General features: G+C 41.8%; 1 protein-coding gene across 5 annotated transcripts in view; it reads left to right on the forward strand.

Moving 5' to 3' along the window:
* The window catches only part of LOC124612387 (serine/arginine repetitive matrix protein 2-like), a 350,835-nt gene that overhangs the window by 181,337 nt on the left and 144,712 nt on the right, over positions 1-24,786 (forward strand). For 3 of the 5 annotated variants that reach the window (XR_006979537.1, XM_047140563.1, XM_047140564.1), the window contains 2 exons: positions 5,493-5,630; positions 8,083-8,166. Coding sequence is in view for 2 of the 5 variants with exons in the window: in XM_047140563.1 (XP_046996519.1) it covers positions 5,493-5,630; positions 8,083-8,166 (222 nt within the window). In the remaining 3 variants the exon portion in view is untranslated. Of the gene's footprint in view, positions 1-5,492; positions 5,631-8,082; positions 8,167-9,189; positions 9,305-9,362; positions 9,509-24,786 lie in introns of all 5 variants that reach the window. The other 2 variants (XR_006979538.1, XR_006979539.1) reach the window with 2 other exon arrangements.

The raw sequence follows: 24,786 nt of genomic DNA on the forward strand, positions 1-24,786 counted from the left end.
GGATGTTTTAATTGATGGTAGTCTATGTTTAATTACCTCATGTATTCTGTTGCACAAAAATTCGTTCCCTTCGTAGTTGAGATGTGTTATATGCCTAGTGTGAAGGTTTCTGCTCAAATGACGTACTTTTACTACATCACAATTTGCATACTGGCAGCATAGCTTCCCGATTTCTATGTATGCTTTTCTGGTTTCTTTATTTATCCCAGAGCTATAAATTAAGTCATACCTACAGGGCCCATATAGTATTTTTAGATTCACTGATTTTTAAAAAGTTGTGTAGAGATATCAGACAAGTTTCTGACTTGTTCTTTGCTTTATCGTTTGTACCAATAATGCTCACAACGAAATCATTTTGTTGCAGCATGATCTTTTGAAAGTTTACACCAACAACATTTTCCATTACAGCATCAGGTTTGATAACACTATTCCCCTGAAGGTTGTTACTAATGTCCTGCAAGATGTCCATTAATTTTCTCCCATGAATGTCAGTTTGAAAGGCATGCCACCTTTTTGTTTATTGATTGCTGCTTCATATTTTGATTGATATTCACATCCAAATCGTTGTTACTTTTATGAAATTCACTTTTGTCTGTGCATGAATTATTATTCCCAGTTTTAGATCGGACATAGGAATATTTCTCTACAGCTGAGACGTGTTTGGCAAAATATGATGGCAATTTATGTCCAGAAACCCTAGCACTCTCTCTCTCTCTCTCTCTCTCTCTCTCTCTCTCTCTCTCTCTCTCTCTCACACACACACACACACACACACACACACACACACACACAAACGTTTTAGTGCTTTTCCCATTAATCACAACACTAATGGAAGCCTACTATATGCTCATTAAGCTTTGATATTTTACTGTCATCATTACTACACGCTCTTTCTCACAACACAACTGTAGCTTTTTTTCCACAGCAACTTTACCCACTATAACACTTGCAACCGTTTTGGATGCAAGAGTTGGTGGGTTGCACTATCCTTTCCATATTGCTGTCACTTTATTTTGCAAGAAGTCTATGTACCAAAGATGATCCATGATTCATTGGTGGACTTTTTGGCTTGAGCCCTATAAATCATCTTTATAAAAAATATTTTCAAATATTAGTAACTCTTCATCATTGAACAAATACTTGGAATTTACATTATCTTTGTCACACACTGGTCTCCAATCTACTTACTGGTGAAATGATTTAATGCAATGGATGGGTCCCTCATTTATTGTTCCACCTCTTATCTAATGGGATTCAGTCAGATTGTCACTAATACTTTTGTCATTTTTAGTACATATTTGTCCATCATGATTTGAGAGACTGTTCAGAACATGGTTAACAGTAATGTCAGTTATTTTTGTTGGGTCCATAAATGTATTGTTAAGTAGTGCACTACAATGGGAAGTTATTCTAGTGTGGAAATTGACCAGAGAAAGGTTTTTTCATGTGATCATCAAATTTTGCAGATCTTATCTGCCACAAAGTGTGTGTCTGAAGGTTGAAGTCCCTAAGTATTAGGTTTGTTTCATGTTTAAACATGTACTCTACTAGACAGTTCTTTAAAAATATACTAAAACTTTCTGATGGTGTTCTGCAAATTTTTACAATCAGTAAACAAGAATTATTTACACACGATTCTGTGGCACAAACTTGAAAATGTTATGCTAGGCAAAAAATGGTGAAATTACAGGCGATGTTGTTCTTGACATAGATAGCAACACCACCTTTTCTTAAGTTTTCCTCTAAAATGAAGTTGCAAAGTCATAATTATTTATGACATACTGATAGTAACATAATGCTCACTGCAAAACAGAAAATGGACACAATCTGTACCTTCTTTGGTCATGCACATTTACTCAGATTTTGTTGAGAGTACCATCCTGGCATGTAATGCTTTGATGTACAATTTCCAAATTTTGCTTGCTACAATTGGTTACACACTTTACTTTAAAAAAGAGCTGTTGATTGATGGATTGAGAGTGGCACCTATAATATGTTTTACACTTGTTTTTTCACTAGCCATCTGCCCAAGGCAGCATGTACGTAACCATGGCGTTTCTTAATATTTTCTTGAATTTTAACAAGCCATTTGTACAAACATGTTGACAATTATAGGCACTTACAGCTGTCTGCATTTTTACAAATTAAGGTAATTAAATTTGTGTTTCCACGTCAGTTAAGATGTATCACTAAATGATGAAACCATTTTAAAAACCAGTCCAGGCTGTCAGGTTTATTATGAAGGTGCCTTTGTTGCACATTGTGTATAATCACATTACTGGTATCACATAGCAGTGGTGGTGGTGGTGGTGGTGGTGGTGGTGGTGTGTGGTGTGTGTGTGTGTGTGTGTGTGTGTGTGTGTGTGTGTGTGTGTGTCAGTCAGTCAGTCAGTCAGTCACATTTAAAACCTGTTTTGTGCTATGGGGACAGATACAGTTTTTAAATGTCACACACATCACCAGTGCTATGTAAGTAATTTAACAACAATTATAATGAAACTTCCTGATAGATTAAAACTGTGTGCCGGACCGAGACTCGAACTCGGGACTTTTGCCTTTTGTGGGCAAGTGCTCTACCATCTGAGCTACCCAAGCATGTCTCACACCCCATCCTCACAGCTTTACTTCTGCCAGTACCTCGTCTCCTACCTACCAAACTTTAGAGAAGCTCTCCTGCAAACCTCATTCTTAAAACAATTATAATATGTAAGCATCATGATGTTCATGAATGTGTCTAACCTGTTTACTTTTATTTAATTTTATATATTGTATTCACAGATATTTGAAAATGACCAAAGGCCGAAACTGGCCTTTGATTCACATACATGGTGGAATACATACATTTTGCATATTAAAATTGGCAGGCTCTGGTGGTCTTTAACATAGTTTCCTGATTTAGAAGTTACATTTAATCTGTGGACCCTCACACGAAGAAATTAATGTTGTATATTTCTGAATAATGCTAATTTCTAATTCTTGCTGCCTTGTTAATACATGAGAATCATGTTAATACATGTTAACACCTTGGTAATACATGAGAATCAATTCATGCATGTGGGAAATGCAAGGAAGTTACGTTATGCTTCAGTTGGTATAGACCTGTTCTTAAGGCGTTAACAGACTACAAACCTTTGTCGTGTTTGACATCAGATGAATTGCCAAATATCACAATATAGTCCTCCTTGGTTATCTTATGAGAAGCATCGTTTACTGTAAATAACACATGATCCATGTGAGCACCAGATTTCATATGACCTATAATAATGTAATAATATTATTACTGACATTTTAAATTTCTTGAACCACATTTTGAAGATGACTATTTTCCAGCAAAAGAGATTACCACTCATTAGTTTGGGAATAAAATCTTGATATACTGGTCTTCTTGCTAATGATGCTAACTACAAGTTGTAAACTGTTACCACAGTATTATTATTACTGAGTTAGGCAGCATTATGTCATTTAGGCAGTTTTAGATTGTTGTGTAAATCGATGACAAAAGTATAGTATCATCGTAGACTAACATAGTTTTTACTATAAAATCTGTGCAAGCAACTATTTTTTATATTGCGCTGATTAATGACCAACATGGTTTTCGAGCACCTGGTTCCATATACCTTCTTCGTTATTTGCATACCAGCATTTGATAAGATTCCAATTCTGCATTGAAACTAGTTGTTAATAGAGCTATTTCTTATTTCAGTCAATGCATGCAGTATATGGTTTTGGTAACTTAATATACTTAATTACAGATTTTGCCAGATGCTGAATGTGTGTAATCTCTTTTGGTTTGCTGTTGATAACAGTTACCATGATATTTGGTGTAAAGTTGTCATACCATTCTGTCTTTACCTACCATTATTAATTCATACCTATGGTCTCTGTAGAATTGTGGCATATATACTATGGGATCTCAGTATGTTTAATTAATATTGGTGTGTCTGTATTTGCATATTGCAAATGCTGCATTACTAAATGAAAAACGATGGTCCAGAGTAGATTACTTGTTTGTAGCCAGATTTTTGTAGAAAAAGGAATGGCATTTACTGGTCACATTTTCTGTTCTACAAACTGTAGATTTTTGAAAACAACTTTCAATCAAAATTTAAGCAGATGGCTGTTTGTCTGCTGGTCTTGCTAGCTGTGTCCTGCAATTGGTATGTTTTTTAAGATTGTTGGTAAAAAAACTGAATTCTTCTTATAGGGTTACTTTTTTGTCCATCTACACCCCCCCCCCCCCCCCCCCCCCCTCTCTCTCTCTCTCTCTCTCTCTCTCTCTCTCTCTCTCTCTCTCTCTCTCTCTCTCTCTCTCTCTGTGCAACTGTTAAAATCCTTTTTCTCAGGAATATATCGAGTTGAAATTAATGCCACGTACTAAGGTATATGGTCTCTTTGCTGTGTGAAAAACAGAAGCTTGTAAGTCATTGCTATCAAGTGATCTACCATTTATGTTGCAAAGTTTGAAATTTTGATACTTGCAAACTCACTCATTAAAACCTATAGGGCACTTCCTGTTAACCTAGAATCATGAAATTTGGTAAGAAACAAGGTTTAATAGAACAAGTGAAGGAAAAAATCTGTAAATTGCTGATTTGTAATTGCATCACAAAAAAATTCCTTTTTCATTTGTTATCCATCATCAAACTCAGAAGGGGTGATCAAAAAGGTTCCATTCGAAGGCCGTACTGTGCAGTATCAGTATACCAATTATGTAGAAGTGCCGTGAGCATTGTGGCAATCTTTCCACTGATGCATCGATGCATCGGGGTGAAGATACATGTTCAGTATAATACCATGTCTTGCTGCTTGAAGAAGTCCATTACTGCTTGCTGCACATCCTCTTCCAGCACTGGTTGTCGACCCTTCAAGGCCTTTTTTAAGGAGCCAATTGTGTAATAATCTCATGGTGAAAGATTAGGACTGTAGGATGGGTGCTTGGCTGTCTCTGACTTGAGTTGGCGTAACTTCTGTGTTATGACAGTTGTGATATGGGAACGATCATTATCGTGAAGCAGCAGCACCCCTTGTCACAGTTAGCTTTATGTTTTGCATTAATTGCACATTATTAATTCTCAATGTCTACTTTTTGTCCTTCAGCAGTTAAGAAAATAATAACAGCTTGTTGATCCCATTTGGAAACACTTGTTAAAAATGTCGCCACAGTTAACATTTCCGCATTTACCACACACATGTTGAAAAGACATGAATTCCACAATAATCCTACCTGCATTGGAGTTGCACTGTGTTGCATATTCACTTCAGGATTGCCCTGAGACAGAAACTTCTTGATTTCTCCTTATGAAATTAAAACACTCTCTAAAGTCTTGGAATTCCGGGGTCTGATATCTTACCAGTACCAATGTCGATAACTGGCAAAAATCATTGATGTTCTCAGTTTCTTGGATGGATGAACTGTCTGTATACATAATTAAGTTTGTACAGATGCCTCAGAGTATTGGTCCTACTTACACCTGGCCAATTTTTTGTTACAGGTTCAGAATGAAAAGAGCACCATCATCAGCAGTGACAGCACCATCGCTACTGGCACCACCATCAGCAGCGATAGTCCTCAACTCGGCAACAGCTTCGAGGGGGGTCGGTTGGGGGAAGCAGAGCGAGCACAGAGAGATGTAAGCTTTAGGTGGTTGAAGTGCAACACAAGAGTTAATGCAGCAGGGCACCACAGTAGTTAGCAGTTCAGAAATTGTGCATTTCATGATGCCTCTCTTGTCTCTTGTCACCTCCCTCTGTATGGACTGTGTTATTAGTCTCTGTGGTTTTACACAGTGTACAGTTGCCTCCACAAATAGAGTTTGTAAGTGGCTACACATGGTACAAAAATGCGATATTGTGTAAACAAGAAAGTAAAAATGCAACCTAATTGAGAGAAACGAAGTTTGTGCTCACTAATGACCAAATTGTCATTGGTCCTATAGGAACAAACAATACATAGTAGGACTTGGGCTTTTGGAATACTATACTTTATCCAAAAAATTAACTGAGAAAAGGAAGAATTATAAATCAGTTATTTTCTCCATGTTTCCATATATTTCTTTCCTGTGTTCTTTTTATTTTCCCTTCCTGTTTTCTTCGCTCATGAAGAAGCAACTTTTCGATGACCAATTTTGTGACTGCAAATTAATATGTAAATATTTTGATATTGTCTTGTTTCCGTGTATCCTGACTTTGTTAAGTACCTTTATTCGTAATAGATGCCTGTCTTTTTTTAACTTTCTTGTGCGTAACCCCCCACCCCCCCCACCCCCTCCAATTTCTCTCTCTCTCTCTCTCTCTCTCTCTCTCTCTCTCTCTCTCTCTCTCTCACACACACACACACACACACACACACACACACACACACACACACACACCGGGCAATGTGAGCAGTCAAACAGGGATATAATTTTGAATATTTTTGTATTCTTGCCTTTCCAACTTAAAAGTAGGGAGAATAATCTGTTGATATGTTACCATTTTCTCAATAATGTTGCTGTGAACAGCCAGATGTATGGGATTTTGTCTCTCTTCGTTGATTTTTTTGCAGGTACTCATGATAGTATGAAACTTCTCTGAAGCTTTTCGTATTTATGTTCTATTTCGGTACTTACGTTTGACCTTTTAGGTTCTTGTCTGATTACTGACGTTCATCTTTGTTGGTAGCTACTTAGGGATCGTCATTTGTGCTACTCCATATTCAGAAGTTGCAAAGCCATTTAGACGTGTTATTTTAAATAAACCATAGGACACAAATACAGTTCTCAAGATTTAATGGTAGATAGCTATTGAGAAATGAAGAAAAACTCATTTACTCTTCTGCTAGCCAAGTTAGTTAAAAAAGTTTCATGTCCTTAAGAGTATGATTACAGGCCATGCTACAAATGTTTCCAAGTGCTGGATTCTGTTGCAGCCACTTCAGGAGTTTTATGTACTCGTAAACTATTTTCATACCTGCTACAATCATTGAAAATTCCCTTTATTTCATTTAATTACTGACAAAAATAACTTGATTTGATGAAAGGATCTGAATGTCTAATGAGACATTTTATACTTTACTTACAATTGACATAAGTAGATAAAAGGCAATGTGTAGTGGAAGAATGGAATGTTGCGTAATTGGTTTAATAATAGAAAGCACATGAATCTGCTTCTGAATTTACTTTGCCTCAATGTTTTACAAACTGTTTTTACTCTGAATGGTCTCATTAACTGCATTCATTGCTCATCCTTAAATACTGGGACACTTGTTTGCTTGCACACGCATAGGGCTGCAAAATTGTAAAATTGTTTAAAATTTGTTATAAAGGGTTTTCTGTTGTTCTCTCATCCTAATTCTCTCTGTACTTTGAGTTATCGATTGTAAACATCTTTCCATCATACATACTGCATATGAATTAAGATAATCACTGTCCTTCATTCTTCTTTGTTAGGTTCATTTTACTCCTTGCATGTTACATTCTGGAGCTTTTTTCTATCAGTATCTATAATAGATATGGAGAACACACAAACAATATAAAATAGCAAGATGTAAATTATTTTTCAAACAGTTTCTGCTATTTAGTTTTCTTGTGTAGTGCAAATCCAAATATTTTGTAAACTACAAAAATCTTTACTGTCTTTCATAAAATAATGTTTTATCTCATGGAAAAATGTAAATAAATACAAATTGAAAGTTCTTAAAGTTTCATTATTTATGGTAGTGGTATTTATACTGTGTTGTTATCAGATATAATACAGTATTTTGAATAAGTGTGTATTTGGTCTTCAGTGTTCTTTTTTTTCTCTCCGAGCAATCAGGAAAATTCAGTGTCTGATTCATTTTTATACACAGAAGTAATATACATTCCCAGCTTTAAGCACATGACAAACAGTGGCCATTAAAACTATTTTGTCAGTAAGTTGTATGACAAACATGGTTACTGTATTGTTTTAAAGTATTTCTATCCAAATGTTACTAAGTTCAAATAAACATAATTGAAACATAAAAGTAATTTGTTTTCTTTGTGAATAATGTGTGGTGACTGAGTGAGGCATGTGAGCTAGCAGGAGTTCAGTTGTTGCGGAGCGCATATGTGTCGTGTGCAGATGCGGCCTGCGAGCTGGCGTCTCACCTGGAGGACAACAGCAGCTAGCAGTCATCAGATCACTCGTCCCATCACAGCATCCGAGGTGAGTCACTGGAGGGAGGTCATGGGGAGGGTAGATGATGTTCTCTGGATCACCAGGTATCTGCCCTTCGATGTAGGCATCTCAGAGGCTGGATATGAGTTGCTAGGTTGCAAAAGATTTTTGTCTTAGTAGTTAATAAAAACCCTTTGTGTTTTCAGTAATTGTTTGGGAATTATTTTCTTTCTATACAACACATTCAGTGCCAGCATTACAGATAAATGGTTGGGGTAGAAAGTGCCATTTGAATAGTTCATGTTTGCCCTGTTTTGTGTACACGCTGGAATATGTGCTAAATTTTATGTAACTTTATGTACAGAATATTATTCAGAATTGAATAAAAGATTTGTAACTCTTGTTCTCGAGCATCTGAAATAGCTTTACAGTGATAGAAGTGTCTTACCTGTTCTACTCTGCGTAAAACAATGGGTATCACAGATTTCACTTTACATACATTTTCTTGAAGTCATAATTCCTTGCAAACTATGTACGTATATGTATATATATGAGATGAATTTATTCAGATAGTTCATAAAACATAGTTAAGTTATTTACTGTTAAGTTATTTACTATTGAAAATAATGTAGGTCCTCTGCTGTGAAAGGAAATAACAGTTATCTGATGTCTGCATGGATTGAAATAGCAGATATAAAAAAAAAGTTACATTTAGTTCAGCACATATCTCCATATTTTGCTCTCGTTCTGTGTTTTTAAGAGTTGAATAGGTGCAGTATGCCTTAAGTCTTTTCAGTCCTGTGTATAATTTTGAATCACTTTAATGAAATCTGCAGCGTATTTTTAAATGTGCATTGTTGCTTTGTTTCTTTAATTTCCTTGGAATGGTAAGTCAGATGCAAGATGAATAGTACAATCTGGTGCTGAATGTGCTCATTTAAGATTGCAAGTTCATACTAAAAATTAATATAAGTGGAAACTGATCTTTCAGTTCCACTATTTTAAACATTAACATTTTATGGGACGGGAAAGTTAAGTGGGTTCTACAGAGAGTGTCGGTCTGCTGTTCAGATTGTTGCATTCTCATCTCATCGGCGGAAGGCTTAGCAGAGTTCAGACCATCTGGTGCTAAGGGCTTGCAGGGGATCACGTGTAAGGTTCCATGAGGTGAACCCACTGTGCTACGGTAGGTACTGCGCTTGTGCATTGCAGGAGGAGCAGCAGATGTGGTTACTGGTTTGCAGGTCAGCGCAGCACCCCGAGTGTCATCGACGCGATGGTCAACGGTCCTGGCACAGTGACTCACCACCCCTCACACAGCAGCCAGCGATCCACCCGTGCCCGGGAGTGGGGGCAGGGGCGCATCACTCACGCACACGACTGCTCGCACGTTAGTGCACACATCTGTCCACCTGCCATTTGTGTGCAGCTCCAAGTTTCCCGACTATTGGAATTCCCTGAATAGTCTTGATTTCCTGTTCTGTTTCTTTCTCACATGTTTGTGAGGTTGTGGTTTGATTAAGTTAATTTTGCTAATAGCCGGCTGAGAGCATTATCAGCAGATTACTGCTCTGCTTTGACCTTGCTCTTTTCATTGCTTGAATAAATTAAAAGGCATAATTTTAGAATTAATATAAAAGCAAATATTTTTATATAAGAGAAGCATCTTATATGATAAATGTTAACTGTTCACTCCAGGGCGGGGGGCTTTTGTGAAAACCTGTTAAACATCTTTTGTGTGTAAATGTGCAGGCAAGTTTTATTGATTAGTGCACCACATATAATTCTCTTTGTCTTTAAAATGCTTTTCAATTTATTCATTTCACATTATGAAATTATATGAGTAGTAATAAGGTTATCAAATGTGTGGTGCACTGATTGGGAGTACTGATTATTATTGTTGGTGTGTTAAGGTTTTGCATCTAACATATTATTCTCAATGTTTTTAAAAATTATTGTTTAGTTATTATGACCTGCTGGTGATTAATTCTGCATAGAAATTTTTGGAATTGCTATTTCGTAGCTATCAAGTACTTTTAAAAGGGTAAAAATATTTTGACAATAGCCAACAAAAAAGTGCTGGGTCTATTTTATACTTCTTTCCTGTGTTCATTATTGATGTCTTTTGAATTTATGTTGAAAATATTATATCATATTAGAGGTAGTATTAGATATGACCATCAATTTTTTTCCTTTATTTTAATCAGTTTCTTAATTGATTTGAAAATGAAAGTAAAAAAAAAAAAATGGAACACCAACCCTGAGGCAGTAGAGACTACTCATTAACTACCCAAACTGGAGTATGGCTTCTATACACAGATATTGGATTACTTACAATTTTCTTAATCAGGTAAAAAGTGAAAAATAGAAAAAAAAGATGCTACAGGAGTGAAAATGCCACTTTAAATTCTAGATGTTGTGTTCTTCCTCAGCTGTTCTTCTTTTGGCAGCTGGTCCATACATACACTACCTTTGTTTCAATAAGTTCCACTTTTTATAGTATTCCACTATGGTAGATCGGTAAATAACATATTTTTTGTGACTTACCTTTGCAGTATCTGAAAAAGGTGTTAGTTGCCCAAAATAGTGCTTACTAATTCTCTAGACAAATGGAAAGAAACAGGTAACTTAACTTTGTAGCAGTGTTTTGATAATTGGTTTAGGGCCACTGACAGTGTTGGCATGTCTCCAACATTCTAATTCTGTCCTGGTGCTGTACTTGAGAAGTTAGATTTGCAGTCACTTATTCTAATTCATGGAACACACTCTTTCTCTCACATACTTTCACATCTCTCTCCCTATATTTCTTAACCTCATCTTGAACTCTCTCCCTATTTTTCCTACACTCTTTTTGCAACTCTCCCTCACTCTCTGCTCTTTCATCTTCCCATCTCCCTCAGCCCATCTCCTCCTCTGAAAATCACAATACCATTTCCTATTTTGCCCCACTCTTTCATACGAACACATCTTTTCATTCCCCCATTTACTCCTTCTCACCGCTGCACTACTCCCCTGTCCTCCTCCCTTCCACCCTCTCTCTTATCACTGTTGTCTTCCCTTCCACTCTCCTTATATCCTGCGTACTCTGTCTCTCCTTTCCACACCATCCACTATGTACATCTTCACGTGCACACATTTGTGTGTGTGTGTGTGTGTGTGTGTGTGTGTGTGTGTTCTCTGAATATGCAGCAGTGACTTGTGGAATGTTTGAAATAAACCTTTGAGCAAAATGTGATACACATAATTGTAGGACATTCCATCATCAGATTTGAAACTCACTGTTGAACTTTCGGGCTCCTGACACCAAAGTTACCATCTGCATCATAGAATACCAATCATGGAAATTTTAATGTAATGTTGATCATCTTATTTGTGGCTAGACGATTTCTGAAATTATTACCTACATACTGTCATGGTCTCGACCTTTCACAAGAGTGTTTAAGAGCATCTCTCATAAAGTGCAGGGTGAGCACAAAGTCTTGCCGTGATTATAACAATTTATTACAGAATAACCATTTGACATTATAATTTACATTTGATGCCGTTACATAGGTTAGTGTTACTTTTTTTTTTTTTAAGACCACTTACGTGTGCTCCCTGGGTAGCTTGGAGAATGTCGAGTCAGTAAGCCAGTTCCCGCCAGGTGTTTCGTAACATGTGTTCCATCACAGTACCCACAGCAGCTTGTATCCTAGTCTTCAGTTTGTCGATGTTAGCAACTGGTGTGACGAGAAATTTGTCCTTGATACAGCCCCAGAAAAAAAAAGTCAAGGGGCTTAATGCCCAGAGAGCGGGATGGCCAGGGTGTTGGACTGTTCCTTCCAATCCGGAAATGTTTCATCCAGGAAATCGTGCACTATCAAAGCCCAGTGGGAGGGGGAGAGGGAGGGGGGGGGGGGTTGCTCCATCTTGCTGGAAAAGTATCCATGGTTGATTTTCACTAACTGTGGGGCAATGAACTGTTGCAAAACATCCAAGCAAATGTTAGGGGCAATGGATTTTTCCGCAAAGAAAAACTGTACAAAAACCTTGTTATGCATGAGGCTGCACCAAACATTCACTTTTTCGCTCTCTCTCTGTAACTGTACAGTAGTGTGTGGAGACTCTGAACCCCATATACAGACATTATGCCTTCTTACCATTCCACTGACATGAAAGGTGGATTCATTGGTGAAGCACATGTGGTTTGAGTAATTGTTAGCACCATCAATATTGTTGACAATCTCAATTGCATCTCAATTGCAAATACAGCATGTGTCAGCAAATCATTCAGTTGCAAGGCCTGCACAATTTGCACTTTGTAAGCATGCAACCTAAGCCTTTCATGAAGAATCTTCAACACACTTGCTTGCAGTATTTGAAGTTTATATGATGCTTGATGAGTTGATTTAGACGTACTCCATTGAAATTATTGTCTAACATGATCAACAGTTGCATCATTCACACGAGGCCTGCCACTTCGAGGACGATCTTCAAAGCTGCCTGTTTCATTAAACTTTGCATACCATCATTTTATTGATTAAATGTCAGGAGGGCTGTGTCCATAAGAAGCCTGAAATGTACGCTGAACACTGATGGGCGATTTCGTTTTGTGAAACCAAAGCACACACTGTGCTTTCTCCTGCTTCGACGCCATTTCGCCAGCAACTAACGTGACCTAACAGACCACATCGGTGTTGTAGAGTACTAGCGCCATCTATTGGTCACAACAACTATTAACACTAACCTATGTAATGGCATCAAATGAAAGTTATTATGTCAAATGGTTATTCTGTTATAAATTTTTATAATCAAGGCAAGACTTTGTGCTGACCCTGTATATTTTTATATTATTAATTCTAAGCATTGGGTAGAGTTATTTAATTATCTTGACAACTTTATTATATTGTGAAAGTCAGTTCAAAAAGCATACAGTTTCCAAATGTGCATGCAGTTCATGACCTGTGAGAAAAATTTAATTTCTTTGTCTTATGACATGTCAGATAAATGTGAAGTTTTATTGTCATCCTTTAATATGAATTTCTTAGATTCATTTCTTCCTGCATGGTAAATGTTATGTAGTTCGCTAGCAAATGAACAAAGTATTGCTTTAAAGGATGGGATTAACAGATGAACACAGTAGCTCTTGGTACCAATGCAATACGTTGAATTGTATCGTAGAGTTTCTGCAACCTCTAGCTTGCAATATCACACCAGTACAATTTTGTGACTTCTAAAACTAAGGTAACTTTTGCTGCCACAATAAACCAGTATTTTCAAAATGTTGTTAGATTCCTGGGTATAGAGAACTCCTTAATGTCATCTGTTAACAGCAGTAGAATATCAGACATACATTTGACTGAATTGTTTGTAATCATTGCTGAAGAACTTTACACATTTTGGTTGTTGATAAAATATGATGACTCTAATTGCAGTGTAAAGTTGTTCCTTTTTATGCTGTTTTGTTAGTTGCATGGGTATTTGGAAACAGTTCTATGTATCAATTCCAAAATATTGCAGGAACATAAATCTTTGTTTTGTCCTTGGGACCAGTGGTTCGAACCTTCATAACAAGAATGGAAAGCTAATGAGAATGAAACATGTGGGTATGTGACACAAGGTTTCAGGCCATTAAATGTGACCAGATACAGACTGCAGTTATATAAATTATTTTATTTGAATCAGCTGTGGGTTCTTAATGAAATATTGTAAATTAGCTAAACAAACCGTGTTTTTGGCCTTGTTTCACAGATTTATTATTAATGTTATTGCACAACCTAGGCTTCGGGTTATAAGCTCATTTTCAAGTACATTACTGAGTCCCAACTATGGTAATGCACATCATATTTGGGAATCGGTAATGTACTTAAAAATGGGCTTATAACCTGAAACCTAGGTTGTGCAATAATATTAAAAATAAAATTGTGAAACAAGGTTGAAAACAGTGTTTGTTAAGTTAATTATATAAATTATTTGAGGGAAACGTGACAATATTTCCTGTTTTTATTTCGCATTCCCCAGAAGAATACTCAGTAGCAGTTTCACATTGTGGTATAGTAACCCACAACAATAAGTGTCAAAAACAATACTGCTTGCGTGGTGTCAGAACTGTTTAATCATCTGAAGGCTGACACTACAGTAAAAAAATAGTGCACAGTAAACATGACAGTGAGTTTTGATGACACCTGGTTCATTGTCAGTGCATACTGTATATTTTTTTGGCTTGTCAGGATTTCTTCTCACAAAATATATTATCCTTTTTAGGTTGATGAAGATGAAGAAAAATCTAAAGTGGTACTAGGTTATTGCAGATTCTTCTCCCTCCCTCAATCTGTATCCCTGTACCCCACACTGTCTCCCTCCCTCTCCCCAACGCTGTCTCCCTCCCTCTCCCCAACGCTGTCTCCCTCCCTCTCCCCAACGCTGTCTCCCTCCCTCTCCCCAACGCTGTCTCCCTCCCTCTCCCCAACGCTGTCTCCCTCCCTCTCCCCAACGCTGTCTCCCTCCCTCTCCCCAACGCTGTCTCCCTCCCTCTCCCCAACGCTGTCTCCCTCCCTCTCCCCAACGCTGTCTCCCTCCCTCTCCCCCACACTGTCTCCCTCCCTCTCCCCCACACTGTCTCCCTCCCTCTCCCCCACACTGTCTCCCTCCCTCTCCCCCACACTGTCTCCCTCCCTCTCCCCCACACTGTCTCCCTCCCTCTCCCCCACACTGTCTCCCTCCCTCTCCCCCACACTGTCTCCCTCCCTCTCCCCCACACTGTCTCCCTCCCTCTCCCCCACACTGTCTCCCTCCCTCTCCCCCACACTGTCTCCCTCCCTCTCCCCCACACTGTCTCCCTCCCTCTCCCCCACACTGTCTCCCTCCCTCTCCCCCACACTGTCTCCCTCCCTCTCCCCCACACTGTCTCCCTCCCTCTCCCCCACACTGTCTCCCTCCCTCTCCCCCTCACTGTCTCCCTCCCTCTCCCCCTCACTGTCTCCCTCCCTCTCCCCCTCACTGTCTCCCTCTCTCTCCCCCCCTCACTGTCTCCCTCCCTCTCACCCTCTCCACCTCCCTCCCTCCCACCATCTCCCACACACTACCTCCCTCCCACCCTGATACGATGGCAACAACTTTTCATGACAATCAGATGGCCACTTCTGTTAAAACTATTGGGCTGATAGGCAATGGCCGATATACAGGGGGTGGCAGAACTACGGAACACCAGAAACTTAACACATTACCATGCTTAAATACAGTGTACGAAAACCGTTTGCTGTTGAAACAGCTTCCAGCCATCTCGAAATGGATAAATAGAAGTCCTGTCATCTGAGGAACAAACATTGGACCATGGGATGAACCTGGTCATCCAAAATGGTCACATAATCCTTGGCAGTAATGGGACTTTGAAGAGTGGGTATGGGGCCCATGGAATACCTGCCAAAAACCTCAACAACCCATGCCATGTTTCACACTTGGCAGCAGGCGGCCTGCATCATAGACTTGGGATGGAATATGCCTGCTGCAAACTCCCTCCCTCTCCCCCACTCTATCTCCCTCGCTCTCCCTGCCTCCCTCTCCCTCGCTCTCCCTGCCTCCCTCTCCCTCGCTCTCCCTGCCTCCCTCTCCCTCGCTCTCCCTGCCTCCCTCTCCCTCGCTCTCCCTGCCTCCCTCTCCCTCGCTCTCCCTGCCTCCCTCTCCCTCGCTCTCCCTGCCTCCCTCTCCCTCGCTCTCCCTGCCTCCCTCTCCCTCGCTCTCCCTGCCTCCCTCTCCCTCGCTCTCCCTGCCTCCCTCTCCCTCGCTCTCCCTGCCTCCCTCTCCCTCACTCTCCCTGCCTCCCTCTCCCTCACTCTCCCTGCCTCCCTCTCCCTCTCCCACACTCTCCCTGCCTCCCTCTCCCTCTCCCTCACTCTCCCTGCCTCCCTCTCCCTGCCTCCCTCTCCCTCACTCTCCCTGCCTCCCTCTCCCTGCCTCCCTCTCCCTCACTCTCCCTGCCTCCCTCTCCCTCACTCTCCCTGCCTCCCTCTCCCTCACTCTCCCTGCCTCCCTCTCCCTCACTCTCCCTGCCTCCCTCTCCCTCACTCTCCCTGCCTCCCTCTCCCTCACTCTCCCTGCCTCCCTCTCCCTCACTCTCCCTGCCTCCCTCTCCCTCACTCTCCCTGCCTCCCTCTCCCTCACTCTCCCTGCCTCCCTCTCCCTCACTCTCCCTGCCTCCCTCTCCCTCACTCTCCCTGCCTCCCTCTCCCTCACTCTCCCTGCCTCCCTCTCCCTCACTCTCCCTGCCTCCCTCTCCCTCACTCTCCCTGCCTCCCTCTCCCTCACTCTCCCTGCCTCCCTCTCCCTCACTCTCCCTGCCTCCCTCTCCCTCACTCTCCCTGCCTCCCTCTCCCTCACTCTCCCTCTCCCCCGACTCTCCCTGCCTCCCTCTCCCCCGACTCTGCCTCCCTCCCTCTGCCTGCCTCCCTCTGCCTGCCTCCCTCTCCCCCGACTCTCCCTCTCCCCCAATTCTCCTCGCCCCCCCTCTCCTCGCCCCCTCTCCCCGCCCGCTCTCCTCGCCCCCTCTCCCCGCCCGCTCTCCTCGCCCCCCTCTCCCCGCCCGCTCTCCTTGCCCCCCTCTCCTCGCCCCCCTCTCCCCGCCCGCTCTCCTTGCCCCCCTCTCCCCGCCCCGCTCTCCTCGCCCCCCTCTCCCCGCCCCCCTCTCCCCGCCCCCCCTCTCCACGCCCCCCTCTCCCCGCCCCCCTCTCCCCGCCCCCCTCTCCCCGGCCCCCTCTCCCCCCCCCTCTCCCCGCCCCCCCATCTCCGCCGCCCTCTCTCCGCCGCCCTCCCCCGACTCCCTCTCCCAGACCCCCCCTCTCCGCCAATCTCCCCTCCTACCTCTCCTGCACTCTTCCCGCCTCCCTTTCCCCCACTCTCCCTCCATCCCTCCCTTTCCCCCACTCTCCCTCCGTCCCTACCTCACTCTACCTCTTCTGTCCTCCGTCTTGCCCCCACCTCCCTCCGTCACCCTTTCTTGCCACCCACCTCCCTCCGTCACCCTTTCTTGCCACCCACATCCCTCCCTCAGTCCTTCTCACCCACCACACTACCTTCTCCTCCCACCCTCTCCCTCTCTCCCTCCCCCTTCCTCCCACTACCTCTCTTACTCACGCCTCTCATTGCATTGGTCACCCCCACCCCACTCCCTCGGTTGCCGCCACCCCACTGCCTCGCTTTGACGCCACCCCACTGCCTCGCTTTGACGCCACCCCACTGCCTCGGTTGCCGCCACCCCACTGCCTCGGTTGCCACCACCCCCACTGCCTCGGTTGCCGCCACCCCCACTGCCTCGGTTGCCGCCATCCCCGCTCTGTCTCGGTTGCCGCCATCCCCGCTCTGTCTCGGTTGCCGCCATCCCCGCTCTGTCTCGGTTGCCGCCACCCCCCGCTCTGTCTCGGTTGCCGCCACCCCCACTGCCTCGGTTGCCGCCATCCCCGCTCTGTCTCGGTTGCACCGACACCACTTTGTCTCGGTTGCACCGACACCACTTTGTCTCAGTCGTGCACGCCCCTTTCAGTCTTGGTCACCCCCACCCCGCCCTGTCTAGTTCACCCACACCCCATCCCATCTGTCTTGATCACCCCCCACATACTCCAACACATCTTCTTGCCCTGGTTGCCCCCTCACGGCTCCCTGTCTCAGTTGCCCCCACCACCCCCAGCACTCCTTTCCTTGACTGCCCGCCCCCTCCCAACACACCTCCCCGCCAATCACCCCTACTCACACATACCCCTCCCTGCCAGTCCAATCACCCCCCCCCCCCCTCCCCCCAACACCCCCTGCCTCAGTGGCTATCCCTCAATCCCTTTTGCCTCTGTCAGTGACCCGATCAAGCCCTTTTGCCTCTGTCAGTGACCCACTCTACTCTTCCCCTTCTCCCCTCCATTCTTCCTGTTCACCCTTCTTCCGCACCTTGCTTTTTCCGCACCTTGCTCTCATCTTGTTCGTTCCGTATCTTCCTCTTTTCTCTCTATTTCTGTCTGGAGGCAATATCACATTGCTGGATTGGTGGGGAAGGAAACTGGTTGTGTCCTCCTCAAAATAGTGTGGTCTTTCCTTTGCAAAGGAACTAGTCTAGCCGAGAAAGATTGAGGGAGTCAAAAAATAACTAAATCGGTTTTGCGCCTTCATAATGAAGATCTTAATTTCACATAAGAAATAAATCTCACACAACTGAATAAATCTCACACAACTGGCATAAGGTGTGCACATTGGAAGAGTAATTGTCCCTTTAAAAAGAAAATGAGACTCATTATGATTTCTTTTTGTACCACTTCCTACCAATGAATTCTCGCATCTTTAGAGTTGGGCCTGTTTCTTATTATTCATAATATATTTTTTTCTAAACATGGTTATGAAATCCTACATTGTATTTCACATCAATGTGTACAATTCACTCTGACTGAAAAGTTTTAGGTTTTGAAACTAAATATAAACTTTATAGTCTCTTTCTTTCATACAATAGAAATCTCAGTTACACTTTTTACCTAATTGTGCATTTGAACCATTCAGTCACTCTCTCACTAATCCGACTTCAGTATTATCACAGGATCTGTTATAAAATCGTAATAGATTTTGGTAACGTGCTAACCACTGTTTGTGAAAAAAATTAAATATGTTTATGAAATGGAAACAGAAATGCTGAACTCCTTAACCAATATTCTTTCACAAAGGGAAATTAAAGACAAGTGCTTCTAGTCAGTTGCAATAGCATTCCCAAAATAAAACTTCAGGGTATCAGTGACAGTGTTGTTTTTGAGACACACATCATTGTGAAAAAAGATCTCGGGCCTTAGTGCAAGAATGGATCCTTGCCATATTCCTCATGGATTGGCTCCTCCTTTGACCATCATTCATTACAGAGCAGAATTAGTTCCCTATGAATGGGAGAGAATACGAAAAGATAATTGGAACTTTACTCTCAAAACATTTGCATTTTATCACAGGAACAACATATTTTAAGCTCATGTCATGAGTTCTACATGACATTGCACTCTTCATGGGGGTTTCGGCATCTCTTAATTACAAGAAATAATCTACAACAACAAAATTTCATAGTTCACATGTTACTGAAAATACTGGCATGTTGGATATCTAGCCATTTTTAAAGCATACAATAAATCAAGTTATTCATGATGGACAAACATAAATAGCCACAAATATGAGGGCGGTCTAGAAAGTAACGCCCCCCCCCCCCCCTCAGCCTAAAACAGTGAAACAGTCCTATGAATGCGAGACATTACGTATGTATTACTTAAAGTCACTTGAGTTAGCACGCCAAGTTTCCTTCTCTTCGACAGATAACGTAGTTGCAGTACGGTTTCATAATGGCCACCAAGTCTATGGAGCATCTGCCGTCGACAGAAGAACAGTTACTCACTGGGCACGGAGGCTGAGATCATCAGATGGCAGTTCGGCAGAGCTTCACAATTTGCAGCAGTCAGGGAGACCATCCACGGCTGTCACAACTGACATGTTGCAGTGAGCTGAAGTTGTCATTCATGAGAACAGACACATTATGACTCAGCAGATGGTGCCACATCTGTCAGTCAGCAAAGGAAGTGTGGATGCACAAGTTTGAGGACTGCTGAACACATCGCAAAATAGGGTTGGACAGTGTTAACCCATCCGCTCTACAGCTGTGACCTAGCCATCTTGGACTTCCACTGGTTTGGGGTGTTAAAGGATGCTGTTCATGGAAGATATTTTGAAGAGGTTAAGGAGATAATTCACACCATGAAGCATTGGCTCTGCCTCCAGGACGAGGATTAGTACTGACAGGGCCTACATGCCCTTGTTTTGTGCTGGAGAAAGGCCATAGAATGGAATGGAGATTACGTGGAAAAATAGGTGGTGTTGATAAAACACCATTCTTTCATGTGTGTAATTCTTATTATGTTCAGTAAAGAATTGTTGAAGAAAAAAAATGCAGTGAATTACTTTCTGGGCAACACTCGTTGTTTTAAGTGAGCTGAGGGAAGTGTAATAGTGCTGCTATGGTTCATGTTATGTCTTAGTGATATGGTGGATAATATTAGTTTCAGTCTTAATCTTTACACAGAGCAGGGGGTGGGGGTGGTGAGGTGGTGGGGGAACCACCCACTGATGCTCAGAATGACGTTCAATTTGAACGGAATTCTATCAAAGAAGGGGCAAACATTATTATATAACAAAAATTTTACCACTAGATAGCACTGTGGCATTCAACATTTGTGCCACTGTTAGTTAGGTAAGCCAATCCGCCATGGCAAGGTAGTACCACGTTGGATGGGAATAATGGATTTTAATTGTCTTGAGGCCAAACACACATAAATTATAACAATGAAATTGCTTTTTAATTGTCGTGAGACTGGCAGCACAAACAGCATATTCCACATCAAATTGCAGTGCCTCAGGGGTCATATTCAGACTGCATTGCACAATGCGTGCCGTCAGTTCAGCTTTGTTTGTAATCTGAGCACTGAATACAGCATCTTCCATATAACCCCTTAGCCAGAAGCCACACGGATTAAGAGCAGATTATTTGTATGGACATGCTTTAGGAAAATGACAGCTGATAATTCTAGAACATCCAAAATGCCTCTGCAGCAGCTCCTTCCACAGCTGTGCCTTGTGTGGAGGAGTGCCATCTTGCATAAAAATGATACTGACCACACATCCTTCCTGTTGAAGGGTGATGCAAGAGACGCTTGTATCATTTAACAGTGATGGTAAAGGTAACAGGACTCATTCCCTCAAAAAAGTGTGATCCATTCTCCTGAAAAAATGTGAGCCTATGATAAATGATGCTGTGAACTTGCACCATGGAGTTACCTTTACAGAATGAAATCATACTGGTTGATGTGCGAGTGGATTTTTTGTTGCCAATGTTGTGCAACTCCGTGTATTGACATATCTTTGGATGTGGAAATGAGCTTTGTCTGTCCTCAAAATGTTCCACAGACATTCATTGTCCACTTCCTCATGAGCAAGAAATTCTAGAGCAGACATTTTGTCTCACTGGCAGGTCAGCATGTAGCAGTTCTTGAACATTGGTAACTTCTTGTGGATAACAGTGCTGGGTGTAACATAGAATTTTATGCACTGTGTTCACAGCTATGTCCAAAGTTTCAGCAGTTCCTCATGCGCTGAAGTTGATACACCTCCTACGTGCTGTGGCCACATCTACTGATGTCAGTTCAACTGTTTTTCTCCCTCTGGCACATTACTTTTCAAAAGAATGTACTATTTCCAATTTCTTAATCATTTTCTCCAGATCCTTGACAGACATTGGACCAGTGCCCTTTTTTCATACACTTGAGTATCTGCAACTTCGGCAGAGATGCTGTTGCCCAGTCACTGTTCGTTCTTGTAAAAGAGCTTTACTATCAGTATGTTTCCTGCAGTGAGACAGTCATGCTTTGCATCTCAGATGGAAATTGAGGAACAGCCATGTACTCTACATCTTTTATTTTGTGTATTCTGCCACTTAAAGCACCATCTAGTGCTAAAATTTTTGTTCAGTCACCCCCCCCCCCCCCCCCCCCCCCTCTCATAATTTTTCCCTCTTCATCGATAATGTTCCATTCAAGATTGATGTCTTCGGGACGATTCTTTTTATACAGCATCACAGCACTATCATAACCGGTGTCAAACAAGTCGTGCGAATAGTTGTATGTTCCAGGAAGACAAATGTGGAAGTAAATGTAGCTGTAAATCAATACTAACTGCCTAGTTGAAGGTCAGGCTGAGATAATAACCATGTTTGTGTTTTATGTGCCCGTTCTTCTACATAATTTTCTTGTCAAGGCTTGTTGAAAGTCATGGTCAGTTCTTACTCACTGTTTTATCAGGTTTCCGTCCCTCCCTCCCTCCCTCCCTCCCTCCCTCCCTCCCTCCCTCCCTCCCTCTCTCTCTCTCTCTCTCTCTCTCTCTCCTCTCTCTCTCTCCTCTCTCTCTCTCTCTCTCTCTCTCTATTTGATTTTGTTAAAAGTATTTGGTAACCACACTTGTATCTTCATGGTAAATAATTGTATTAATCAACATCGTAAAATGTAGAAGTGCCAAGCTGTATTTTTTGTTCACGGTTCTTTAATCAGTTTGAAAGGTGGTATTGTCTCTGTGCATATGGGAGAATTATATTGCTTTAAATTTCTCTGTCATGTTGTACGTGTAGAACGAAGTTTATGTGGTTTCTAGGCTGCACAAGTTGGTCATGGATGGAAATGCTCATTGCCATTATCAGTAGTTCACAGAAGAGTGTTTACTTCAACTCACTGGTATTTGAATTATGTGAATAAATGCAATATTTATAAAGAGCTGGAGACTCGTGCTACTGTTGAGGTTGTCATTGTTTGTAACTATGAAAAGCGCATTCTTCTGAGAGAGCTATGAATTACTATAGCACAATCACAATAAAAGCTGTTGATAATTCTGTTGTAATTTGCTCTTAAGAGAAATTTTGTTTTATTGACTACTTATTGGTTCCAATCCATTACAGATTTTGTCAATGTCCAGTCACAATAATATTACCACCTCACAAAAGCCTGAATAACCTCCTTTTGCAGTGTGGACCACTGTGAGATGTACAGTAGTAGAGTCAATGAGGTTCTGAAAGATACCAAAAGGGATGTGGAGCCATGCTGACTCTAGTGCCATGGTCAGCTGCAATAAGTTTCTCGGATGAGGATCAATGGCGTGGACAGCCCAATTGAGGTGGTCCCACGGATTCTGGATTGGGTTTTAATTTGGGGAGATTGGTAGCCATGGAAGTACAGTTAACTTATCCTGTTGCTCTTTGAACCACACATGTACATTGTGAGCTGTATGACATGTTGCATTTTCCTGTTCATAGATGCATCGTGCTGAGGAAAAGCGAGCTGCATGTAGGGGTGGATATGGTCTCCAAGGATAGATGCATACTTGTGTTGATACATTGTGCCTCTCAGAATGGTGAGATCACCCAGGGAATGCCACAGAAGCATTCCTCAGACCATAACACTTTCTCTTTTGTTGCGGGGTGTTTGCTTTCAGACTTTTCATACCAACAGCCAAATGTCCAGTGGTGCATAGAACATCGTTCATCGGGGAAGGCCATCTTTCCATTCAGTGGATGTCCAGTTGCGATATTGGCATGCAAATTTCAGGCTTTGTCGCTGATGAACAGTGTAGTCAGAATTTATGCACGAACCAGGCACCTGATGCAGAGGCTCATAAGCAGCAATGTTCGCTGAATGCCTATTGGAGAGATACTGGTAGTAGCCCCTTGTTTCATGTGGGTGGTTATTCACTCAACAGTTACACATCTGCCCACCCATACACATGTGTGCAGCCATCATTTACCCGTGTTATCTGTGGACTGTGATGCACCACAGTTGCCTCTGCCTCAGCACCAGTTTTGGGCTGCGCCACTTTGTCGTGCATGGTATACTTTAACCACAGCAGCAAGCAGACAGTTTACAAACTTTGCCACTTTGGAAATGCTTCCACTCTTGATGCAAAAGCCAGTGATCAAGCCCATATGGAAGTCAGATACATCACACTGTTTCCGACTGTACTGTTTACTGTGTTCTTCCTACACACTTCATGTACCTTTCATTGCTAAAGCCATCTACGGACGGTTATTGCACTGAAATCACTGAGTGAGGTGGCGCAGTGGTTAACACACTGGACTTGCATTCGGGAGGACAACGGTTCGAGCCTGCGCCCGACCATCCCGATTTAGATTTTCCGTGATTTCCCTAAATTACTCCAGGCAAATGTGGGATGGTTCCTGCGAAAGGGCGTGGCTGATTTCCTTCACCATAGTCGAACATAGATGGTGGTCACATTAATGTGACTGCACCCGGTACAAAAAAGTGTTGAGGATTAATTATAATTTGTTACTCAAGTATTCTAGAGAAGTCTTACAAAGATGTTGGATTGACTGCTGTCAAGAATCTGTAAATGTCCAGAAGAAAATCCTTCTCTTATATGCTTCACAAAATGAATGTATCAAATTAGGCATGGCAGGCAAGTTATGGTGAGATACAAACATTTGGGTTTTTATGGGGAATGGAAAAGGACATATTAGGGCCTATCCTGTTATTTCAAAATCATTCTTAAAATATCACAAGAATAATGTTGACTGAAACTTAATTATGTCAAGGTCTAATAGACGAACCAAGATTATTTCTTCTGTGTTGGCTGAATGCATTCTTAGTTGATACACATTGCTTGCCAATCAGTATGGTACATATTTTACAAATCCAAATACATGCGTGTTTGTAGGAGGAAACTTGGAATAAAACTAGTTTAAGGATGAAAATAAAGGGCTTAAAAATGTGTTGAACATATTGTGATACGGCATATTAATCAAAACAAAAAACAATTCCAAGTAAATTATTTGCAAGTTGGGGTGTGTGTCTTCGTGTGATACTAGTTGATTGGTGTACTGTTACTGTGCTGTTCATTATGTACAAATACTTCAGTACCTTTTTTTTCTTATCTTTTCCTCTCCTTTTAACAACGGAAGCCCACCATACCACAGGTGAAACAGTGATGTAATTTTATCCTATGGTTTAACTAATGGAATGGCCTGTCCTCGTTGCTGAAAAAAATATCCTTGTTGCAGAGTACCATCTCAGACAGTGTTCGAATGTCTTTTGAAATTACTTAGGCACACAGGTTATCTAGCACTGCAAAAGGTAAATA

The sequence above is a fragment of the Schistocerca americana genome, chromosome 4 (genome assembly GCF_021461395.2).
Source record: "Schistocerca americana isolate TAMUIC-IGC-003095 chromosome 4, iqSchAmer2.1, whole genome shotgun sequence".
Classification (NCBI taxonomy): domain Eukaryota; kingdom Metazoa; phylum Arthropoda; class Insecta; order Orthoptera; family Acrididae; genus Schistocerca; species Schistocerca americana.